At 58.8% G+C, this 20252-nt stretch overlaps 1 protein-coding gene across 1 annotated transcript; it reads right to left on the bottom strand.

Moving 5' to 3' along the window:
* Nucleotides 1-1922: 1922 nt before the first annotated feature.
* Nucleotides 1923-7685, bottom strand: GPR37L1 (G protein-coupled receptor 37 like 1). The gene is made up of 2 exons (XM_066565137.1): nt 6953-7685; nt 1923-3215 (listed from the first exon to the last, which is right to left on the bottom strand). The coding sequence occupies exons 1-2, from the start codon at nt 7613-7615 to the stop codon at nt 2403-2405; spliced, it is 1476 nt and encodes a 491-aa protein (XP_066421234.1). The 5' UTR covers nt 7616-7685; the 3' UTR covers nt 1923-2402.
* Between the last annotated feature and the right edge of the window lie 12567 nt (nt 7686-20252).

Raw genomic sequence — 20252 nt, 5'->3', positions numbered from 1 at the left:
AGGTTGTGTGGGGCCAGTTTGGGGGACTGGGCTGGCACTGGAGGCTGGGTGAGCAGGGGAGGCAGCTGCTGGTCCCAGTGCAGGGCTGGGGCACACGGTGGGGCCCTGCAGCCCCCCCAGCCCCTTCCCACTCAGCTCCAGGGTGTCAGGCCAGGAATTTACCTTCTGTTCTTGATTTTGCAGAATTGCACAAAGAGAGGTTTCTTTTTTTTTCTTTTTTTTTTTAATTTAACGACTTGTAAAGTGTTGTCTCCCCCCCACCCTCCCTTTTTTTTTTTTTTTTGTAAGAGATATTTTGACTCAGATTTGACCTCTGTTGGGAAATGATTCTTGTAACTGTACAATTTTTTTGCCTCCTAACAATAAATTAACAATTTTGCGTTGCGGGTGTGGTTGCTGCTACGTTGCTTCTCTCCATCTCTGCCACCCATCCTTGGGGGCCCTGCCTGGGAGGGAGGTCCCTGTCCCCTGGGTGCCACTGGGCACTGTGTGCCCATTGAGCAGGCACCTCTGATGGTTTCAGGTCCTTGTTTCCTTGGCTGGAGTGCCAAGACCAGCTCAGGCATTCCATCCACGGCCATCATTGCTGCTGGACCTTCTGTGTCCCAGAACTGCTGCAGAGCCCTGCTGGGTCTGGGGTCCTGCAGTGCTCCTGCTCCCTCTCCCTGCTCCCTCCTGGGTGCTGTGCCCACTGCTGCAGGGCTCCTGTGTCCTTTGGAGGTGGCCTTCATGTCCCCAGGAGGGGGTGACCATCACTGCTGGGCTCCTGGGGGTGGCCCCTGCCCTGCCCTGCCCTGTCAGCTGCCCCCGGGTGGGAGCAGGGCTGGCCCGGGGGTGCTGCCACAGGCACGGTGCCAGTGCTGCCTGCACCCCCTGCCCCTCCCCACGCCTGCAGCACAAGCCTGGCTTTGTTCACCCTTGGCCCAGGCTCAGGAGGAGCGATGTGGACCAGGCACATGAGAGGTGCCCTCCCCCAGAGCCCAGAGCCACCAGACCCTCCCGGGACCCCGCTGACCCCGCGGGCACTCGAAGGTATGGCCTGGGCACCGAGCCCCCCTGCATCCCCGGGCCGAGATGAGACCCCTCCTCTCCCAAACCGTGGGGCCCAGCACGGGCTCGCGGGGAGGAGGATGAAAGGAAAAACCCAGTTTTGTGCTCTCAAAAGAAAACTGGGGCTTTTGTTTCCCTGGAAACGGCTCTGCGAAAGCGAAGCGCGCGCGGGGCCGGTGGGTGTTGCGCACAAAGCCCGCACTGAGCCCCTGCCTTTCACTGCCCCTGGCAACCGGCTCCCTCTCCCTGGCACTCCGGGGCTGGGTGGCTGCCAGCCCTCGGGACAAGAAGCTCTAACAGCTCCGGTGGACGGGGCTGCGTGGCCAGGCTGCCCTCGGGCAGATCCGTCCCGCCTGCTCCCTGACCTCCCTGCTCCTGCCGGGAACATGTGGGCTTGGAAACCCTGGTGCCCTGAAACCGCCCTCCTGGGCCACTTCTGTCCCTGCAGTGGGCATGTGGAGGAGGGCCAGGAGCCCTGTGGGGCAGTTTGGGGGAGATGCTCTCACCCCAAGGGGTGCTGGGGGTGGTGGTTCCACATCTTGCCCAGCAGCACCTTGGTTGTGCATAGTGCACGTGGGGAACCAGGCTGGGGGCTACCTCAGCCCTGTGCTCAGCTGGCTGGACTTTACTGAGACCAGTTCAGGTTGCCCCAAACCCAACACTTCAGCAAGCACCCTCTAGGGAGGCAGCAAAGGGGCTGGGGGCCTTTCCCCATCTCCCCTGGCTGCTGCCCACTCTGGCACAGCTGCTCCCTGCCCTCCTGCCCCCCAGCTGCCCATGCCCACCCCAGAGCCCCCAGGTTTAGGGAAGAGCCATTCCAGGGGCTCCCAGGGCTCAACCCAGCAGTGCCAGCAGCTGCAAGCACGACGTGCTCTAGGTTACTGGTTTATTGAGCTCATACAGGGCACGGCTTGGATCCGTGGGATACGACCAGTTGGACCTTTTCCTCTTGTGGAGGGGCTGGCAGGAGGGGAGGGGACAGGAAGAGGGCAGTTTGTGTTTGCTGTGTCCTCTGTGAGCCATCATGGTCAGCCTCTGTGGTTTCAGGTGAGACCTTTCCGGCACAACGCCATCTCCAGAGCAGAGCCCCAGGGAGCCCGGCCAGGCAGCCGGGACAGGAGGGTGCTGCTGTCCTCGCTGACCTCTGGGCAGAGGCAAGAGGGTCACCAGGGTAGCCACGGGGACTGGCATTTCAATCCCACCTGCCCAATGCTGGCTTTGAAGCCCACGGCGCAGCCCCCTGAGCCGTCTCTTTCTCTTGTTCCACATCCAGACACGAGTACTAATGGCAGAACAAGGTTTGGTCTTGGGAGGAGGTGGTGAAACGATCGCTACGGCTCCCTGGTGGCACTTTAGCATGGGGTGCCAAGGGCCAGGAGGGGCGGGGGGGTCTCCCGGGTCTTGTCGAAGAAGATGGAGGAGGACATCTCGGTTTTGAGCTTGCTGTCGGCACTGCTCTCGCTGGAGGAGCTGTCGGGGCCGCAGCCCTCGCAGCAGCAGCAGCAGCAGTCCATGAAGGCCTGGCCCAGGGGACGGCAGAGACACAGGAGCAGGACGGGCGTCACCGAGCACTTGAAGAACAGGAAGAACTGGTTGATGAGGTTGAGCAGATCCAAGGTCTGCTTGGACACGTCGGGGGACATGTAGGCCACCACGATGTTGCAGACGTTCTCGGGGGTGGTGCAGAGCCCGTAGATGACGGTCAGGGCGATGATGGTGCAGTTGAGGTGGCCCTCGGCCTGGCCCTGCTTGGCGCTCCGGCTCTCGCTCTTCTTGTCGGGGCCGCGGACGCGCCGCGTCACCAGCTGGCAGCTGACGGTGAAGAGCACGGGCAGGCAGAAGTAGCAGCCAAAGTACCACCACATGCGGGCGTTCTGGTAGGTGAGCACCAGAGAGTAGATGGATTCAGGCAGGTTGGATGAAGGTTTCATGGTGCAGAACTCGGTCACCACGCCGGACACGGGTGATGTGTCCCGTGCCAGCTGCCAGAGCAGGATCTCGGGCACCGAGAGCGTCATGGAGCCCACCCAGATGACGGCCAGCTTGGCGATGATGGACTGGCACTGCTCGATGGGCCGCGTGCTGGCCTGGGGGCTGGTGGCTGCGTGGAACCTGTCGATGCCCAGGGCACACAGGCTGAAGGTGGTGACTCCCAGGGACGAGACCTGGTGAGGGAGGAGGCACAACAGGGACATCACAGGGGGCTTGGCTCTGCCAGGCTCGGGGCAAAACCCTGGCAGAGACGAGAATGTTGACTCCATGTTTCAGAAGCCTTGATTTACTTTATATATATATATATATATAGAGAGAGAGAGAGAGAGAGAGAGATAGATATATATATGCAGATATATACTATATAGATATATTATATATAATATATATTATATAATACATTATATATTATATATTAATATAATATCACATATTACATAATAAATATAATTTTTATTCGAATTTTAATATAACATATACTATATTAATCTTGTTATATCATAATATTAATATAATATATATTATATATTATTATAAAATAATATATATCTATTATAATGTATATAGTATAGAATATAATAATATAATATAATCATATAACATATATATTCTATTAAAACTATACTAAAAGAATAGAAGAAAGGATTTCATCAGAAGGTTTCATCAGAAGATTTCTAAGAATAGAAAAGGAATTATAACAGAGAGTCTGACACAGCTGGACTGTGATTGGCCATTAATTAGAAACAACCACATGAGACCAATCCCAGATGCATCTGTTGCATTCCACAGCAGCAGATAACCATTGGTTACATTTTGTTCCTGAGGCCTCTCAGCTTCTCAGGAGAAAACATCCTAAGGAAAGGATTTTTCATGAACCATGTCTGTGACACCTGGCTACCTAAGACCACCACCCCTCCTTCAAAGGCTGTAGGGAGGTCACAGCCTGTGGCTGCATCCCAGGGTTTGGAGCCACTTTTCTGTGACTCCTGAAAGGATAAAAACGTCCCCTGCCCCTGTAGTCCCTGCCCAGCTCCCTTTTCTGCAGAAGGGAGAAGTTTAGCTGGATGTCTGTCTGTCTGTCCATCCAGCCAAGGTGGGAGCAGCAGGGCTGTCCTTCAGGCTCTTGCTCTGTTCTGGATGGCTCTTGCAGAGCAGGGACCATCACACCCAGCAGCACCAGGGTTCCCAGGGTTCCCAAGGCCTGCCTGGACAGGCCAAGTGAGTTGAAGGCGCTCTTGTCCCAAATCAGCTTGGGGCAATTTCCGCTGCATTGAGAATAGCAAGAAAAACATCCCCTCTGCCAGAGGAGGAGGCCAGGGCTGGGAGAGGATTCGCTGTGGCTCTGGGAGGGCTGGCCAGGACCGACCAGCACTCCCAGCCCCAGAGCTGGGAGCCAAGTCCCACAGCCCTTGGCCAAGATGATGGCAGAGTCACATGCTGGTGTCCCAGTGCTGTGGCCGTTCCTGGCCTCACGAAGCCATCAAACATCAAACCCCGTGCTGAAAGACCTTCCCAGCACTCAGGAAACCTCCCAGGGCTCCACGTGGTGCCCTGGGAACAGCCTGGAACAGCCTGGAACACTGCCCCCCCGACCCCCCAGCCTTTTCCTTGGCCCTGGGCTGGTCACTGCAGCAGCTGATGGCCAGAGTGATGCCAGCACTCAGCAGCACCATCAGTTATGCACAGCAGCATCTCCCCAGACACAGAATCAGGACACCAGCCCAGCACCAGCATCCTGCACCCAGCACCACCTCCCAGCTCCTCTGCCCAAAGCCCAGCACCCAGCATGCTGCACCTGCTCCCTGGCTGGCACCTGCAGCCCTTGGTGCTGCTGTGCTGCTGCCTCTCCCCCCACACCCTTCCAGGGCTCCCCCATCTCTCCTGGTGCCCTTGGTCCTGCAGAGCTCCCATCTCCAGTGCCCTGGCAGGGATGGCACTGGTGGCATCAGTGCAGCACATCCCTCACACAGCCTGGCCCCAGGAGCCCCTGTAACCAGCTCTGCTCCCAAAGCCTGGCTGTGTGCCAGAGCACTGAGGGTGCATCTGCTTCCCACAGCATCCATGCAGTGCCTGAGCCACGAGCCCTGGCCTAGAGAGGTTCCCTCTCCCACCTGACTGCTGGGATTTGGCTCTGCCTGGCTGTGGCTCCCTGCAGCTCCCCCAGCTGAAGCCCTGGAGCTCTTTCTGCCCATGCTCTGGGGGGCAGGAGGGCAGGGCTGGTGCTGGGGCAGAGCAGGACCCCCACAGCAGGACCTGTGACACACTCATCCTTCTGCAGCACCAACATTCCTGTCCCTTCCTGACTCCTCTGGGCCCAAGCTGTCCCAGGGCACCCTGGTTGGTGCTGCTGAATCCCTGAACCTGCTGGTGCCACCCCCAGGGTTCTCTCAGGGGGACAGGGAGCCCATGAGCAGCAGATCTTCCTCAGATCCTCCTTGAAACAGGGTCTGTTTTGGGGACATCACCCTTCCCTGGGACACTGAGCCAGCTTGGGCAAACTCCTGCCCCTCTCTGAGTCCACCCAGATGCAGTTGGAAGCCTGAGGTGGTGACAGGGATGGGGCAAACACTCCAGTATAGTGAGAGGATGGGGTGGGACCCCTCTGGAAAGGAGCAATGCCTGTAGGGCAGGGGCACAGGGGCTGAGGGCTCCCCCAGCAAACACCCCATGCCTGTGCTGGCTTTGGGGCTGTGCAGGTTTGGGGCTGTGCAGGTTTGGGGCTGTGCTCTGTGGGACACCCTCGGCCATCACCCTGCACCCAGAGGAGCCAGGGCCACTGCTGGAGCTTGTGGGGCTGTGCCCAGCCAGGGACCCCTGCACAGGGCAGACCCTGGGCATGGACAGGGCACTGTCACAGGGGATTGACAAGTGATTGTCACAGGGGATTGTCACAGGGGTCTGTCACAGGGGATTGTCACACAGGTGACTGCCACAGGTGACTGTTACAGGGGATTGTCACAGGGGTCTGTCACAGGGGTCTGTCACAGGGGGATTGTCATGGGGATTGTCACAGGGGTCTGTCACAGGGGTCTGTCACAGGGGTCTGTCACAGGTGACTGTCACAGGGGACTGTTCTGGGGCCAGCAGGGCATGGAGCAGCTGGGAACACCTGGAGCACGGGGGTGGATGCTCAGGGGAGGGGCAGGTTCTGACCCTGGCTGGTCTGACCAAGCCTGAGGGGTTCTTCAGTGACCTGACCCTGTCTCTGAGCTCTTCCAGGCGTTTGCACCCTTTGATAAACGGGGCATTGACCACAGAGAACAGGTGGGTTTGGTCTGTCTGTCCCACCAGGGCACGGAGGGGCACAGCTGGACCCCAAGGTTCCCTCGAGGATGGGAGATGAGCACACTGAGGGTGGTTTCCAGCACCAGCCCAAGTCCTGCCCTCTGGGGCAGTTTTGCTCACTCTGCCATCCCCTGTCCCCACAGTCCCTCTGCCCTCCTCAGTGGGTGCCTGGCTCTCCCTGAGGGCGGCCAACCTGTCACACCTGAGGTGTGAGGACAAACACAGATCTCAGGCTTCCAGACCTCATTCCTGGGCTGTCCCATTCCACCTGCAGCCCCCTGCCCTGGAGCATCCTCAGCAGCCCACAGTGGCCAGTTCCTGGGCCAGCAGGGTGAGTCCCCAGCTTTGGGGTGGGACAGGAACAGACAGATGGAGGGACCCTGCTGACAGAAGTCCCTGTGCTGGCTGCATGGGGTCTGATGGGCTTTTCCCAGCCCTGGCAGCATCGGTGCTGGCTGCAGAGCCAGAGGGGAGGTCACTCTGGGCACTGTCCCTCAACTCCCGGTGCCCCATTAGGGATCTCTGGCTGTCCTCGTGCCAGGCCAGCAGCCCCACAGCCTGCCCCAGAGCAAGAGGGCAGAGAGGAGCTGAGTCCTGGATCCCTGGGGCCCTGTGCAGCCCTTACCTCCATGAAGGGCACAATGCGACAGGACACGTCCCCCAGCAGCCTCTTCTTGGTGATCTCGTTGAAGATGACCACGGGCAGGCAGAAGAAGAGGATGAGGAAGTCCCAGAAAGCCAGGCTGGCCAGGATGGAGTTCCAGGCACTCTTCATGTAGTAGTTGTGCCACACGATGCACATCACGGCCAGGTTGGCCACGATGCCCACGGTGAACACGACGAGGGACAGGAACACGACGGCGTAGGCGCTGTAGGAGCCCTCGGTCACCGGGTACAGGGGGTTGTGCATCTGCAGCCGCCGGTCGGACACGGTGCTGAGGTTGGCTCGGGGCTCGGCCCCGTCCCGCTCCGTGGGGACCCCCGGCTCGGTGCTGGAGGGCAGCAGGGCCCGGGTGGGCTGCAGGCTGCCGGAGCTGGGGGGCCTCGGGAACTCCACGCGCACGCCGGGCCCGTATTGCTGCACCGCCCGCGAATCGCCCTCCGTGCCCCGCCGCTGCCTCTCCCTGCCCGCCGCCGCCGGGGCTCTGTGCGCAGCCTGCCCGTGCCCGGAGCTGCCCGGGCCATTCCTGCCCCGCATCCCCGCGGCCCCCGGGGCCAGCACCAGCAGCAGCACCAGCAGCAGCAGCGGCAGCGGCGGCGGTGGCCGTGGCGGTGCTGGCGATGCCATCGTGCCCCGCTCCGAGCGCTCTGCGGCCGGCGCAGCCCCCGCGGCTCCGGGCACCGCCGCTCGCTCCGGCTCCGGCCGCGGCTCTGCGAGCCCGGGCAGCGCTGGGCACGATAAAGCGGCTGGAGGGGAGCCGAGCCCTCTGCTGGTCACCCACCGCCCGGGAGATGGGACAGCGGCCAGACTGGGCAGGTCCACAGCCCCGATACCCCCAGCATCTGCCTCAGCATCCCCAAACATCCTCAAACCCCTCCCCAGCATCTCCACAGCCCCCAACACCCCCAGGATTTACCTCAACATCCCCAAACAGCCCCTCAACATCCCCCCCGACATCCCACAACCTTCCTCAAACATCCTCAAACCCCTCCCCAGCATCTCCACAACCCCCGACACCTCCAGCATCTACCTCAACATTCCCAAAAAGCCCCTCAACATCCCCCTAACATCCCACAACATCCCCCCATCTACCTCAACATCCCCAAAGAGCCCCTCAGCATCCCCCTGACATCCCCCCAACCTCCTGCAGCATCCCCCAAACATCCTCAAACCCCTCCCCAGCATCTCCACATCCCCCAACACCCCCAGGATTTACCTCAACATCCCCAAACAGCCCCTCAACATCCCCCCCAACATCCCACAAGCTTCCTCAAACATCCTCAAACCTCTCCCCAGCATCTCCACAAATCCCCCAGTATCCCCAAATATTCCCCAATATCCCTCCAGCATCCCCCCCTCAATAAAAATTCTCCAAGATCCCCAAACATCCCTTCAGCATCCCCCCTGGAATACCCCATCCTGGAATACCCAGTACCCCTCAACACCCCCAGCATTTTCCTCAACATCCTCCTGACATCCCACAGCATGCCCCAAACATCCTCAAACCCCTCCCCAGCATCTCCACAGCCCCCAACATCCCCAGGATTTACCTCAACATCCCCAAACAGCCCCTCAGCATCCTCCTGATATCCTGCAGCATCCCCCAAACATCCTCCAACCTCTCCCCAGCATGCCCACAAATCCTCCAGTGTCCTCAAACATTCCCCAATACCCCCCAAAATTCTCCAATATCCCCAAACAGCCCCCCAGCATCCCCCCGACATCCCCCAACCTCCTGCAGCATCCCCCAAACCTTTCCCCAGCATCTCCACAAATCCCCCAGTATCCCCAAATATTCCCCAATGTCCCCCAGCATCCCCCAAAAATTCTCCAACATCCCCAAACGTCCCTTCAGCATCCCCCTGACATCCCCCCAGCCTCCTGCAGCATCCTTCAAACCCTTCCCAGCATCCCCACAGCCCCCAACACCCCCAGCATTTTCCTCAACATCCCCAAACAGCCCCTCAACATCCCCCCAACATCCCACAGCCTCCCTCAAACATCCTCAAACCTCTCCCCAGCATGCCCACAAATCCCCCAGTATCTTCAAACATTCCCCAATATCCCCCAAAAATTCTCCAACATCCCCAAACATCCCTTTAGCATCCCCCCCTGGAATTCCCCATCCTGGAATACCCAGTATTCCCCAACACCCCCAGCTTCCCTCAGCAACCCCAACATCCCCCAAGATTCTCCAATACTCCACAACAGCTCCAGGCATGTGTGCCCCAGGTGGGCAGGACAGGGCTGCCAGGGCGTTCTGAGTGGGTTTATGGTGGGATGTGGGACATTGCTGGTCAGGAGACCCAGGACATCCCTCTGGCTGTCCTGAGCAGCCCAGACCCCTGCCAGGGGGCTCAGGGACCCTGGCACAGAGCCCAAGATGCCCCTGTGGGTTTGATTATGACCCATGGAGCAAATTACCAACCTTAGATGAAGATCTGCAAGCCACAACAGTTTAGGTAGAATAATAGTGAAGTTATCACAGGGTAGAAAAGTGGGGTTTTTGGTATGGGGGTTCAGGAGGCAAGATGGAGGGATCTGGGTGTGTCCAGCCTTTCTCCTTCTTCTTCTTGGCCTCCATCTTCTGCTGTGATGGTGGCACTTTTAGATTGGTTTAGAGTAGAAGCTCAGTGTCTAACATAGGTGATAGGTATTGGAAAGTAATTGTAAATATTGTACAGGTAGTTTTTAGTATAAAGACATAACCCTGCCCTGGGGGCAGGCAGAGTGCCTGGAACTGCCCTGCTGGATGGACCTCAGCAAGACAGGAGAAAGAATTTTATAGATAAGATAAAATAAACAACCTTGAGACCGAGAAATGAAGAGTTCTGACACCTTCTTCGAGCACCAGGCTGGGAAAAGAGACTTTCCAACTTTTCTTGGGGTCACTGTGAGCAGTGAGAGATCCCAACAGCTGCTGCCAGCTTTGGTGTGGGATGGCCCCGTGCTCTACCCACAGCCACCTGTGCTCAGCTGGGCCTGGGTGCTGGGCACCACAGCTGGGCTGACACAGACTCTGGGGCTGGGGGCACAGGAGGAGCGAGTGCCCCAGCTCAGAGGGCTCAGTGAAGCACAAGCCCCTCCTCACCTCTGCCCTGGGCTGTTCCCAGTGTGTGTCACAGGGAGGGTCAGCCAGGGCTCAGCTCTGCCCGAGGTGTCTCCCTTCTCATGATGCCTCAGGTTTTGGCTTTTCTGTTTTTCAGATCCTGTGCTGCTTTAGTGTGTGGGTCTGGGCTTCATATTATGGGATGGTGAGCTCTCTGCACAGAGCAGGGAGACAAAACAATTCCTGCTCCAGCTGGGCACCAAGGACAAATGATCCAAATCTCAGGCCCAAGAGCACAAACAGCGTGGAATGAAGAGAGAAAAGCAAGAAGGATGGGACTTGATAGGCTAAAGCTGGAATTGGACAATTAATTCCAATATGCAAATGGACCAGAACTTATAAAAGTGAGAGACCCCACGACCTGTCATCCATTTTGGGACCATTTGGGCTCACCTGGGCTGTAGCCCTGGCTGGTGTTGGAATACAAGCCCCTCGGGGTACAGGCCTGGAGGGAAATCTAAGCACAAGGATTGAACTGAAAGCCCTGGAGAAACTGAGATATATAAAGCTACAAAGTGAAATAGAAATACAGATTTAGAATATAGATTTTAGCTTTTAGTAGAAACTTACCCTAAGTGCCTTGAGTATTTAAAAAGCTGCAATAGAGAACAAAAGCTTTTTTTGTCTTTAGGCACAATTCTACCATAGTAGTGGCATTTCTATGAGGTTGCTTTGCCCCAGATAAAATGTAAATTGCTGGGCTCTTGTGCTGCCCAAGGTGGATCCATTGAGGCCTCCTAATAAATCCCTACTTTATTCTTTAGCTCTGTCCAGCCTCTGTTCTAGCTCAGCCTTCACCAGGCATCACTCACACTCCTTCTGCAGCCACGTGCTGCTCTCTGACTCTCAAATCCTCTGAGTGTTGAGCACCATTTGGAAATGCTCATGAGAAAAGGGAGATTTTGGCTCCTGCTGGGCTCTACAGGAGCAGAGTGGCAATGCCCAAGGTCTGGCCTGCAGCCTCAGAGGGATCACTGGCCTGAGGAAGAACAGCCCAGCCTGAGCTCCCTGACAGCCAAGGATCTCACAGGGCTCCTGTGAGCTTCAGGTGCCTGTGGATGTGACAGTCTGGTCACAGAGAGAAAGCCACATAAGCCTTCCCATGAATTGGTCTGGGAAGTTTTAGGGAGGCAAAGAATGGTAAACAAATGATGAACAATCTGCAGCTGGTGTTTTGAATAAGTTGTTTTTCTGGTAAGGAGTTTACCAAAGGGTGGTTCCTTAATCAACCAACTGGGTTACAGGTGGTATTGAGAAGCAGCCAGGTTCTGGGTGAACAATGTTGGTTATAAATATCATGAGACTGTAATAAAGATGCCTTTTTAGCCCTCTGATAGTGGATGGAGTGTGTCACTATCCCCACTGCTGACTCAAAGGTGACAGGCTGCAAGGAGTCCAGGGAATCTGTAAAAGCTCACGTGACCACCTCAGGGTTCATGACTGCTCTGCCCTTGGCCCACTGCCCTACACCTGAAATGATCCAATTACCTTCCTCAGTGGAGAAAAATGCCCCAAAGAGCTGAAGTGTGTCCAGTTTGAATGGGGCACAGCGCTGTGCCCAGGGCGGGGGTGCCAGCAGAGTCAGGGCATGGGCAGCTTGGCCAGCCAAGCACAGAGTGGCTTAACTGAAGGATGAATAACTTGAACTTGCTCCTCAGCAAACCCCAGTGCTGCCCCAGCTCCCTCTGCAAAGCTCAGGCAGGAGAGATGGGGGCACCAGTGCCCACACCAGGCTCAGGGGTGATGCCCCTGCACCTTGGCCAGGCCTGGGCAGAGCCCACGCTGTGCCAGGGGCCAGGATGGGCACTTGGCAGCTCCAACACCCCTGAACACCCTCCAGCATCGCCCAACTTCCCCCAAAATCTCCAGCAGCACCCTAACATCCCCCAGCACCCCCCAGCATCCCCCAGCAGCCCCAGATTGCTGAGCAGGGGATGAGCAGGGCCAGGCAAGGCCGGGGGCAGGAGAGGAGCAGGATGAGCAGCTCCATCCCTCCCTCCCTCCCTCAGTGCCTCATCAGCTCGGAGGAGGGAGCCCTTGGAGCGCTGCTCCTGCCAGGTGCTGGCAGCCAGGTGCTCTGCAGGAGCTGAGCTATTTTTATTTTTTTATTTTTAGTTTCATTCCGTGGCATTGCACAAGGGCCAGGCGTTGTCACGGAGCTGCCTGGAGACAGCAGGAGAGGTCACTGGGGCAAGGTGACACCGCAGTGGCACAGGGGTGACCTCAGGCTGGCTCTGGATCCCACAGAATCGCTGTCCAAGCTGCCCCTTTGAGATCCTCCCCTTCCTTCCCTCCCTGCTTCCAGGGGCTCACAGGGAGGGTCCCTGGCTGTCACCAGGCTGGCCCAGAGCAGCCCTGGGCACTGCCTGGCAATGGCACATTTATCTTCTCCAGCTGCATTCACACAAGCTGAGACTGTTTCCTGGGAAATGAGAGTGTGTTTGCAGATGTCTCCTGGGAGGGCCCTCACCAGAGTCCAAATATTCCACTGGGACCCAGGAGAGGATCTTTCCTCCATGCCCCCTTCCAGGTATTTCATTCAGCCCTCTGTGTTTTGGACAAGTCTGCATAAAAATCATACATTACCAACATCCCCCCGCGTTGTGGCCCACAGGGACACCCCCAGCAGCACATTCCAAACCAGGAACACATTCCAAACTCTCTGATGGAAGAGGGACACAGGTCAGGAGAGTTCCTGAGCCTGCACTGCACCACACCAACAGACTGCCCCATCCTGGGGCTCATTGCAGCTGTTCCTCAGGGACAGGAGAGCTCTGCTGCAGCCAAGGGCAGCTGTAAAACCACCTGGGAATCTGCAAAACCACCTGGGGATCTGTAAAACCACCTGGGAATGTGTAAAACCACCTGGGGATCTGCAAAACCATCTCGGAATCTGCAAAACCACCTGGGAATCTGCAAAACCACCTGGGAATGTGTAAAACCATCTGGGAATCTGCAAAACCACCTGGGGATCTGTAAAACCACCTGGGGATCTGCAAAACCACCTGGGGATCTGCAAAACCATCTCGGAATCTGCAAAATCACCTGGGGATCTGTAAAACCACCTGGGAATGTGTAAAACCACCTGGGGATCTGTAAAACCACCTGGGGATCTGCAAAACCACCTGGGGATCTGCAAAACCACCTGGGGATCTGTTTCACCCCATGCCCCCATGCCCATGTGCCCCCACAGCTCCCCAGGTGCTGGGGTGGTGGAACAGGGACACACCTGATCCATGGTGGGAGTACAATGAGGGTACAGCACCAGGACACCAGGGGCACTGGGTGGGCACTGCTGGGACCCCCAGCTCTCTGATGAGTTCCTCAGAGTCCCTCCTTGCCCTGCAGGGAGCCCCTGGGCTCTCCTGCTCCAGCATCTCCCTCCTGCAGGAGCCCAGTGGGGTGAGCTGTGCGTGGTGCCTCTGCCACTGCTCACTGAGCTGGGAGATTCTGGGGGAAAGGAGAGTTTCTCCTGGAATTTCTGGGGGAAAGGAGAGTTTCTCCAGGCCATTTGCTCCAAACCAAGCACAGAAGAATGGCTGAGATGGAGAAAGTTTGAAAGGCTGGGTGGAAATAAGGTAGCAGCGACTGCAAGGGTGATGGTGGTGCTGAGATGGGCAGTGGGGATGGGCAGGGGATGGGCAGGGGATAGGCAGTGGATGGGCATTGGGGATGGGCAGTGGGGATGGGCAGGGGATGGGCAGGGCATGGGCAGTGGGGATGGCAGGGGATGGGCAGGGGATGGGCAGGGCATGGGCAGGGCATGGGCAGGGGATGGGCAGTGGGGATGGGCAGGGGATGGGCAGGGCATGGGCAGTGGGGATGGGCAGGGGATGGGCAGTGGGGATGGCAGGGGATGGGCAGTGGGGATGGGCAGTGGGCATGGGCAGTGGATGGGCAGGGGATGGGCAGGGGATGGGCAGTGCCTGGGCAGGGCATGGGCAGTGGGGATGGGCAGTGGGGATGGGCAGGAGATGGCAGTGGATGGGCAGTGCCTGGGCAGGGGATGGGCAGTGGGGATGGGCAGTGGGGATGGGCAGGAGATGGCAGTGGATGGGCAGTGCCTGGGCAGGGGATGGGCAGTGGGGATGGGCAGGGGATGGCAGGGGATGGGCAGGGGATGGGCAGGGGATGGCAGGGGATGGGCAGGGGATGGGCAGTGGGGATGGCAGGGGATGGGCAATGGGGATGGCAGGGGATGGGCAGTGGGGATGGGCAGTGGGCATGGGCAGTGGGGATGGGCAGGGGATGGGCAGTGGGGATGGGCAGTGGGGATGGGCAGGGGATGGGCAGGGGATGGGCAGTGGGGATGGCAGGGGATGGGCAGGGGATGGGCAGGGGATGGGCAGTGGGGATGGGCAGTGGGCATGGGCAGTGGGGATGGGCAGGGGATGGGCAGTGGGGATGGGCAGTGGGCATGGGCAGTGGGCATGGGTGCCCTGAGGGCAGATGGAGCTGCCTGTGTGCAGCATGAGGAGCCTCTTTGCCAGGAGCTGACTTTGCCAGCGATGCTGAGCTGCTGGCCTTAGCTGGGATGGCAGCAGGGAGGAGCTGCCCTGTCCCCCAGGCAAGCAGCACCTGTCACCCTGTCCCTGAGGCTCCTGCCCGTGACCTCAGGCCCCTCTCCGTGTGTCCATCAGGTCACAGAGCATCCTCACACCGAGCTCTGGGGATGCCAGAGCTGCCCAGCCCCTCTGCCCTTGGCAGAGTCCCTCAGCAGCCCCTGGCAGTGAGAGCAGCCCCAGCACAGCTCAGCCCTCCCAGGGCCCTGCAGGGCTCAGACTCTTTCACCCTTGCTCTGTCAATGAAAACATTTTTTTTTCCTTAACTCGGAATCAGTGTCAGAACCCCATGAGGCTTCAGCCAGGGCTGCCCCGAGCTCTCTGTGACCCACAGCAGCAGCAGCAGCAGCAGCAGCACGGCTGTCCCGGTGGCCCTGCAGAGGTGGCAGAGGGGACCCTGCTGCAGACCCCCGCTCTCCCGTGTGAGCTGTCCCACCCTGGCACCTCCCCTGCTGCAGACTCGGGGCACGTGGGGCACACGGAGCCCGTGGGAGGAGGAAAACGTTTCCTTTGTTTCCAGCAAACAGCGGGGCTGCGGGAGCAGGGCAATAACCGGGCTGGGACACGCCTGTTTGCCCAGGAAAGGAGCGAGAGGGCAGGGAGGGGACACAGCAAACACAGAGACACAGACAGGGTGCAGCCGGGCCAGGGCTCAGGCTGCTGCTGCAGGGCTGCAGGCACAACTGAGGGTCCCTCAGGGACTACACCCTGAGGTGCATTTCTGTCATTTGTCCTGCCCAGAAGGACATTGAGGCCAGCCCAGTGTCTGTGCCAGCCCTGTGTCACCGGGGCACAGAGCTGAGCCTGCCCCACACACCCTGGGGGTGCCCATCGGCGTCCCCATGGCACTGATCCCAAACACTGGGGGTGCCCATCACTGATCCCACACACTGGCAGTGTCCCCATGGCACTGATCCCAAACACTGGGGGTGTCCCCATGGCACTGATCCCACACTGGGGGTGCCCATCACTGATCCCACACCCTGGCAGTGTCCCCATGGCACTGATCCCAAACACTGGGGGTGTCCCCATGGCACTGATCCCACACTGGGGGTGCCCATCACTGATCCCAAACCCTGGGGGTGCCCCCATGGCACTGATCCCACACCCTGGGGGTGCCCATCACTGATCCCGCACTGGGAGTGCCCATCACTGATCCCAAACACTGGGGGTGTCCCCATGGCACTGATCCCACACTGGGGATGCCCATCACTGATCCCACACCCTGCCAGGCTCCTGGCACAGGAGAGGGGAGCCTGGGGGCTTTCTGCAGAGGCAAGGAGGCAGTCAGAGAAGCTCATCCCCTCAGGGATGAGCCCCAGGCTGTGTCACTGCTCCCTGCAATGGGGCATGGTGTGCCATGGATGTTGGGGCTTTGGGGAGTGAAGCACCCTCAGTGTTTGCCCTGCAGACCCCGGTGCCAACCAGGAGCCAGCACAGGCTCTGGATCTGCAGTTTCTCCTCCCCTTCTCCTGGAGATGATGAAAAGCTGCTGCTGTCTGACCATGGCACTGCTGGAGCGAGCTCAGAGCCCCCAGGGCTTCTGTGGGATCCTCTGTGGGATCCCAGCCCTGCTCCACGCGTGGGTGTCCCAGGAATCAGTGCTGTAAAGCACAACAGGAACACCCAAACCCATTTCACAGCAGGAAAACCCAAATGACAGGGGGATTTCCCCAGAGCCCCAGCAGGAGGTGAGTTCCCAGGGACAGCCAGGCACTCCTGGGCTGTGCAGGGAAGAGTTCCCAGCCCCGGAGCAGGGGCTGCACTGCTGCCTGCTCCGGGGCAGCCTCGCTGTTTTCCCAGAGGAACTGAGAACCCACAGCGAGGTCAGCTCAGGCAGAGGCAGCATCTGCACATGGAATTGAACCAGCAATGCTCTGCAAGCAGCAAAAGGCCATTGGGAGAGGCTGTGAGCTCTCCCCTTGGTGGTTCACCTTAAAGCTCCCTGTAAATGTCAGGGAAAAGTCACAAATGCAAAAATGTGACTTGGAGCAAAAATACCCCAAGTGTAGAAAATAAACCATCCTCAAGTCCACCGCCTTTCTTTTGGGATGAGTATTTGGTTTCTCCATTTGTGTCAATTCAGTCCCTCTGTCTCTAGCAAGAAATCCTTCATTTTTCCCTGCTGTGGGGGATCCTCCTGTTCCCTGTGTGCCCCACTCTGGCCATCCCCCGCTGTGCCCAGGGCCTCCAGAGCTGTGCCAGCTGGGCTTTGGGTGCCAGCGGAGGTGATGTGCTCATCCCCGTTCTAGCACCACTCTCAGCGTGCTGCAGCATCCCTGGCAGCTCTCAGTGAGCCCCAGCACCTCCTGCAGCCATGGGGGCCCAGCCCTGCTGGCACCGAGGCTCCAGAGAACCCGGGGAGGCTCTGGGGGAGCTCTGGGGGCAGAGGGGCTGTGCTGGGGCTGCTGCTCAGCCAGTGTGGGCTGGGGGCACCCGTGATGCACCCCACCTGCTCTGGCACTGGGGGAGCCCCTGTGGGAAGCAGCCTGTCCATGGGGCATGGAGCCAGGCCCGGCTCTGCTGCCCAGCCACGCTCTGCCCCGCCTGCACTGGGCTCTGAGCAAAGGTCAAGGACGTTTGTGCTTCCAGGAACACTCGTGTGGGAACCCTGTCCCTTGGGAACCCTGTCCCTTGGGAACACTGTCCTTTGGGAACCCTGTCCTTTTGGGAACACTGCCCTCTGGGAACACTGCAATTTGGGAACTCTGTCCTTCGGGAACACTGTCCTTTGGGAATAGTGTTGTTTGGGAATCTTGTCATTTGTGAATACTGTTCTTTGCAAACACTGATGTTTGGGAATATTGTTGTTTGGGAACACTGTAATTTGGGAACACTGTCCCTTGGGAACACTGTCATTTTTGAATACTGTCCTTTGGGAACGCTGATGTTTGGGAATATTGTTGTTTGGGAACACTGTCCTTTCCTTTGGGAACACTGTCCTTTAAGATCACTGTCCTTTGTGAGTAGTGTCATTTGTGAACACTGTCCTTTGGGAACTCTGTCCTTTCCTTTGGGAACACTGTCATTTGTGCTTCCTTGGAATGCTGTGAGGTGGAGGTGGTGCAGGGCAGTCTGTGCTTTGTGTGCCCCTCAGGGCAAGGGACACCTCCAATGGCTGTGGGGGCACGGCTGGCACGGGGGGCACCGGTGTCACACCCTGTGGGAGGGGTCCGTGCCCAGCACCGAGCCAGGTGGGCCCAGAGCTCTGGGAGGGGCCCAGGTGCACCCAGGGGCTCTGTGAGCACCTCAGCCCTGCCTGCAGAGCCTGCCAGCTCCTCGGGTGGTGCCCTCAGGTGTCCCAGCTGCAGGGCTTCTATCCAGACCTCCAACCCACATTCTTCATCTCCTGAGGGGCCTCTCCTGGCTGTCCCACTTCCAGCCCTCCAACACACAGCTCACCCTCTGCATCCTGCCCAGATCCTGCCCACCCTGCACCCACGGGCAGCCCCTGATGCTGCGATGCACTGAGTGACCCCAGAAATGTCTGTCCCTGAGTCACCCCAGAAATGTCTGTCCCTCATGTGCCATCCCCAGAGCCTGTGCCACAGCTCAGCCCTCTCTGCAGGGCTGGGGCAGCCCCAGGGGCTGGAACAGGGTGGGCAGGAGGGACTGGGGGCCCTCCCTGCCCTCCCTGGGGGAGATTCTGGGGGTTCTGCTGGTTTTGGCTGGCAGTGCCAGGGTGTGGGGGCAGGACACAGCCCCCTGGATGCCCAGCTCTGGGGGAAGCACAGTGACAGGGCACCACAGTGACATTTGCCAGCTGGCCTGGGCTCCCGCCTGGCTGGGGACAAAGGTCACCCTGCAGAAACTTCAGCTGCTCGCTGGTGGAAAATTCCCTGCTTTGCACACATGCAAATGAGGGTGGGGAGCTGTGCCCACACCCCTGGCACTGCATTCCCTTCTCCAAGCCCCAGCCAGGCTGGGGGTTTCCATTCTGCCCCCACTAAGGTCACCATCACATATATTGGCCCCCCCAAATCCTGTCCTTGCCCTGAGGTGTCCTGGCACAGGGCATGGCTGTGTCCCAGCCTGGCTGTGACCTGGGGGGGCTGTGCCCCCTGTGCCATACAGACCCCCCTCCACAGGGCCCTTGCTCTGGGGCCAGAGAGGCTTTGCTGGAGCCACATCCAGTCAGGGCCCAGAGTGTCCCATGGAGCAGGTCCCGTCCCCATTGCTGTGCACAAGTGGGGAGAAAGGTTCTGCCACGCTCCTTGGAGGCAGGAGGCCATGGGAGGAGACAGGCATCCATCCCTGCTCTGCCCTGGCAGTTTGGTACCTGTGCCCACTGCAGGGCACTGCAGTTCTGGCACTGTGCTGATGCTGCATGGTTTGGGGGCCAGGAGCCCCCTGGGGTCCCAAAGATGCAATCCATGAGCTCTGAGGATATCCACAGACCAGGCTCAGCCCAAAGCTGCACACCATCAGCACCACCAGCTCTGAGGGTACCCACAGGACAGGAGGGTACCCACAGGACAGGAAAGGAATATCCTAAGCCTTTACCTAAAAGCCCCAGGATACTGCCTGGGATGCTTGAAGGATGATGCAGGAAGGGAAAAACCTCCCTGCTAAGCTTTTTACCTTGCAGACTCCCTGCACCATGGGATGCCCACTTGACAGCCATGAGGACCTGTCCAGGGGTGGCCAAGATGCTGCTCTACCCAACACCTGCAGCATCAGCACAGAGGTGCAAGTGGGGTTCCTGAGGCTGTCAGCACCATCCATGCCAGGCTCCAGGCCCTGCCAGCTGCAGGACAGAGCTGCCACCTACGGCTGTGGCAGCAGAAGAGGCAGAGGGAGAGGATGGAGAAATCCCCAGGCCTCCTGAGCAGTTTCCCCTCTCTGCAGTGACTCAGTCCCATCAGTGAATTGCTCAGCACTGACTCTCTGACCCACAGGGCCTTCAGCCAGCAGCCCACAGGGGCCTGGAGCTGCTCAGTGCCACAGTGAGGCAGGGGCCAGCAGCCTGCAGGAGATTTTCCCCTAGGTTCAGGTCAGAGCTCCAGCTCAGAGCCAAAGCCAGGCCCTGAGTCACCAGGTGATGAAATGCTGCTGGAATGTCTCAGGTGTGGCAGCACCATGGGTGATGTGAGGCAATGCAGCAGCAGCTGCACCTGGGTGCTGACAGCACTCGTGACTGCAGCTGGGGGAGCCTCTGCTGTTCTCACCTTGGGGCAGTTGCTGAGGAGCTGGTGAGACTCAGCTGGCACAGGTCCAATGCCTGCCAGGATTTGGGTTCCTCTTCCCTGGGAGAAGCTACTGAGCTCCAAGGAAGGCTCCACACCCTCTGTCCCTGTCCCTGAGAGCAGAGCCATGGGCACAGTGTGCTGCCTACAAATCCTGACATCACACTGGGACCTCTCCTGCCCACTGCACAGAGCCAGAGGCACCAGCTGGGGACAGAGCCAGCCCCAGACACCACATCCTGATGACTCTCCTGTGACAGGACCTGAAGGAACAGCATGAAGCTGGGCCAGGGGAGGGTCAGGCTGGGTATCAGGAAAGGTTCTTCCCCCAGAGGGTGCTGGCACTGCCCAGGCTCCCCAGGGAATGGGCACAGCCCTGAGGCTGCCAGAGCTCCAGGAGCTCTGTG

This window comes from Molothrus aeneus, chromosome 24, assembly GCF_037042795.1.
Source record: "Molothrus aeneus isolate 106 chromosome 24, BPBGC_Maene_1.0, whole genome shotgun sequence".
Lineage (NCBI taxonomy): Eukaryota > Metazoa > Chordata > Aves > Passeriformes > Icteridae > Molothrus > Molothrus aeneus.
The sequence above is the reverse complement of the archived record's forward strand: the minus strand, read 5'-3'. Positions and strand labels throughout refer to the sequence as shown.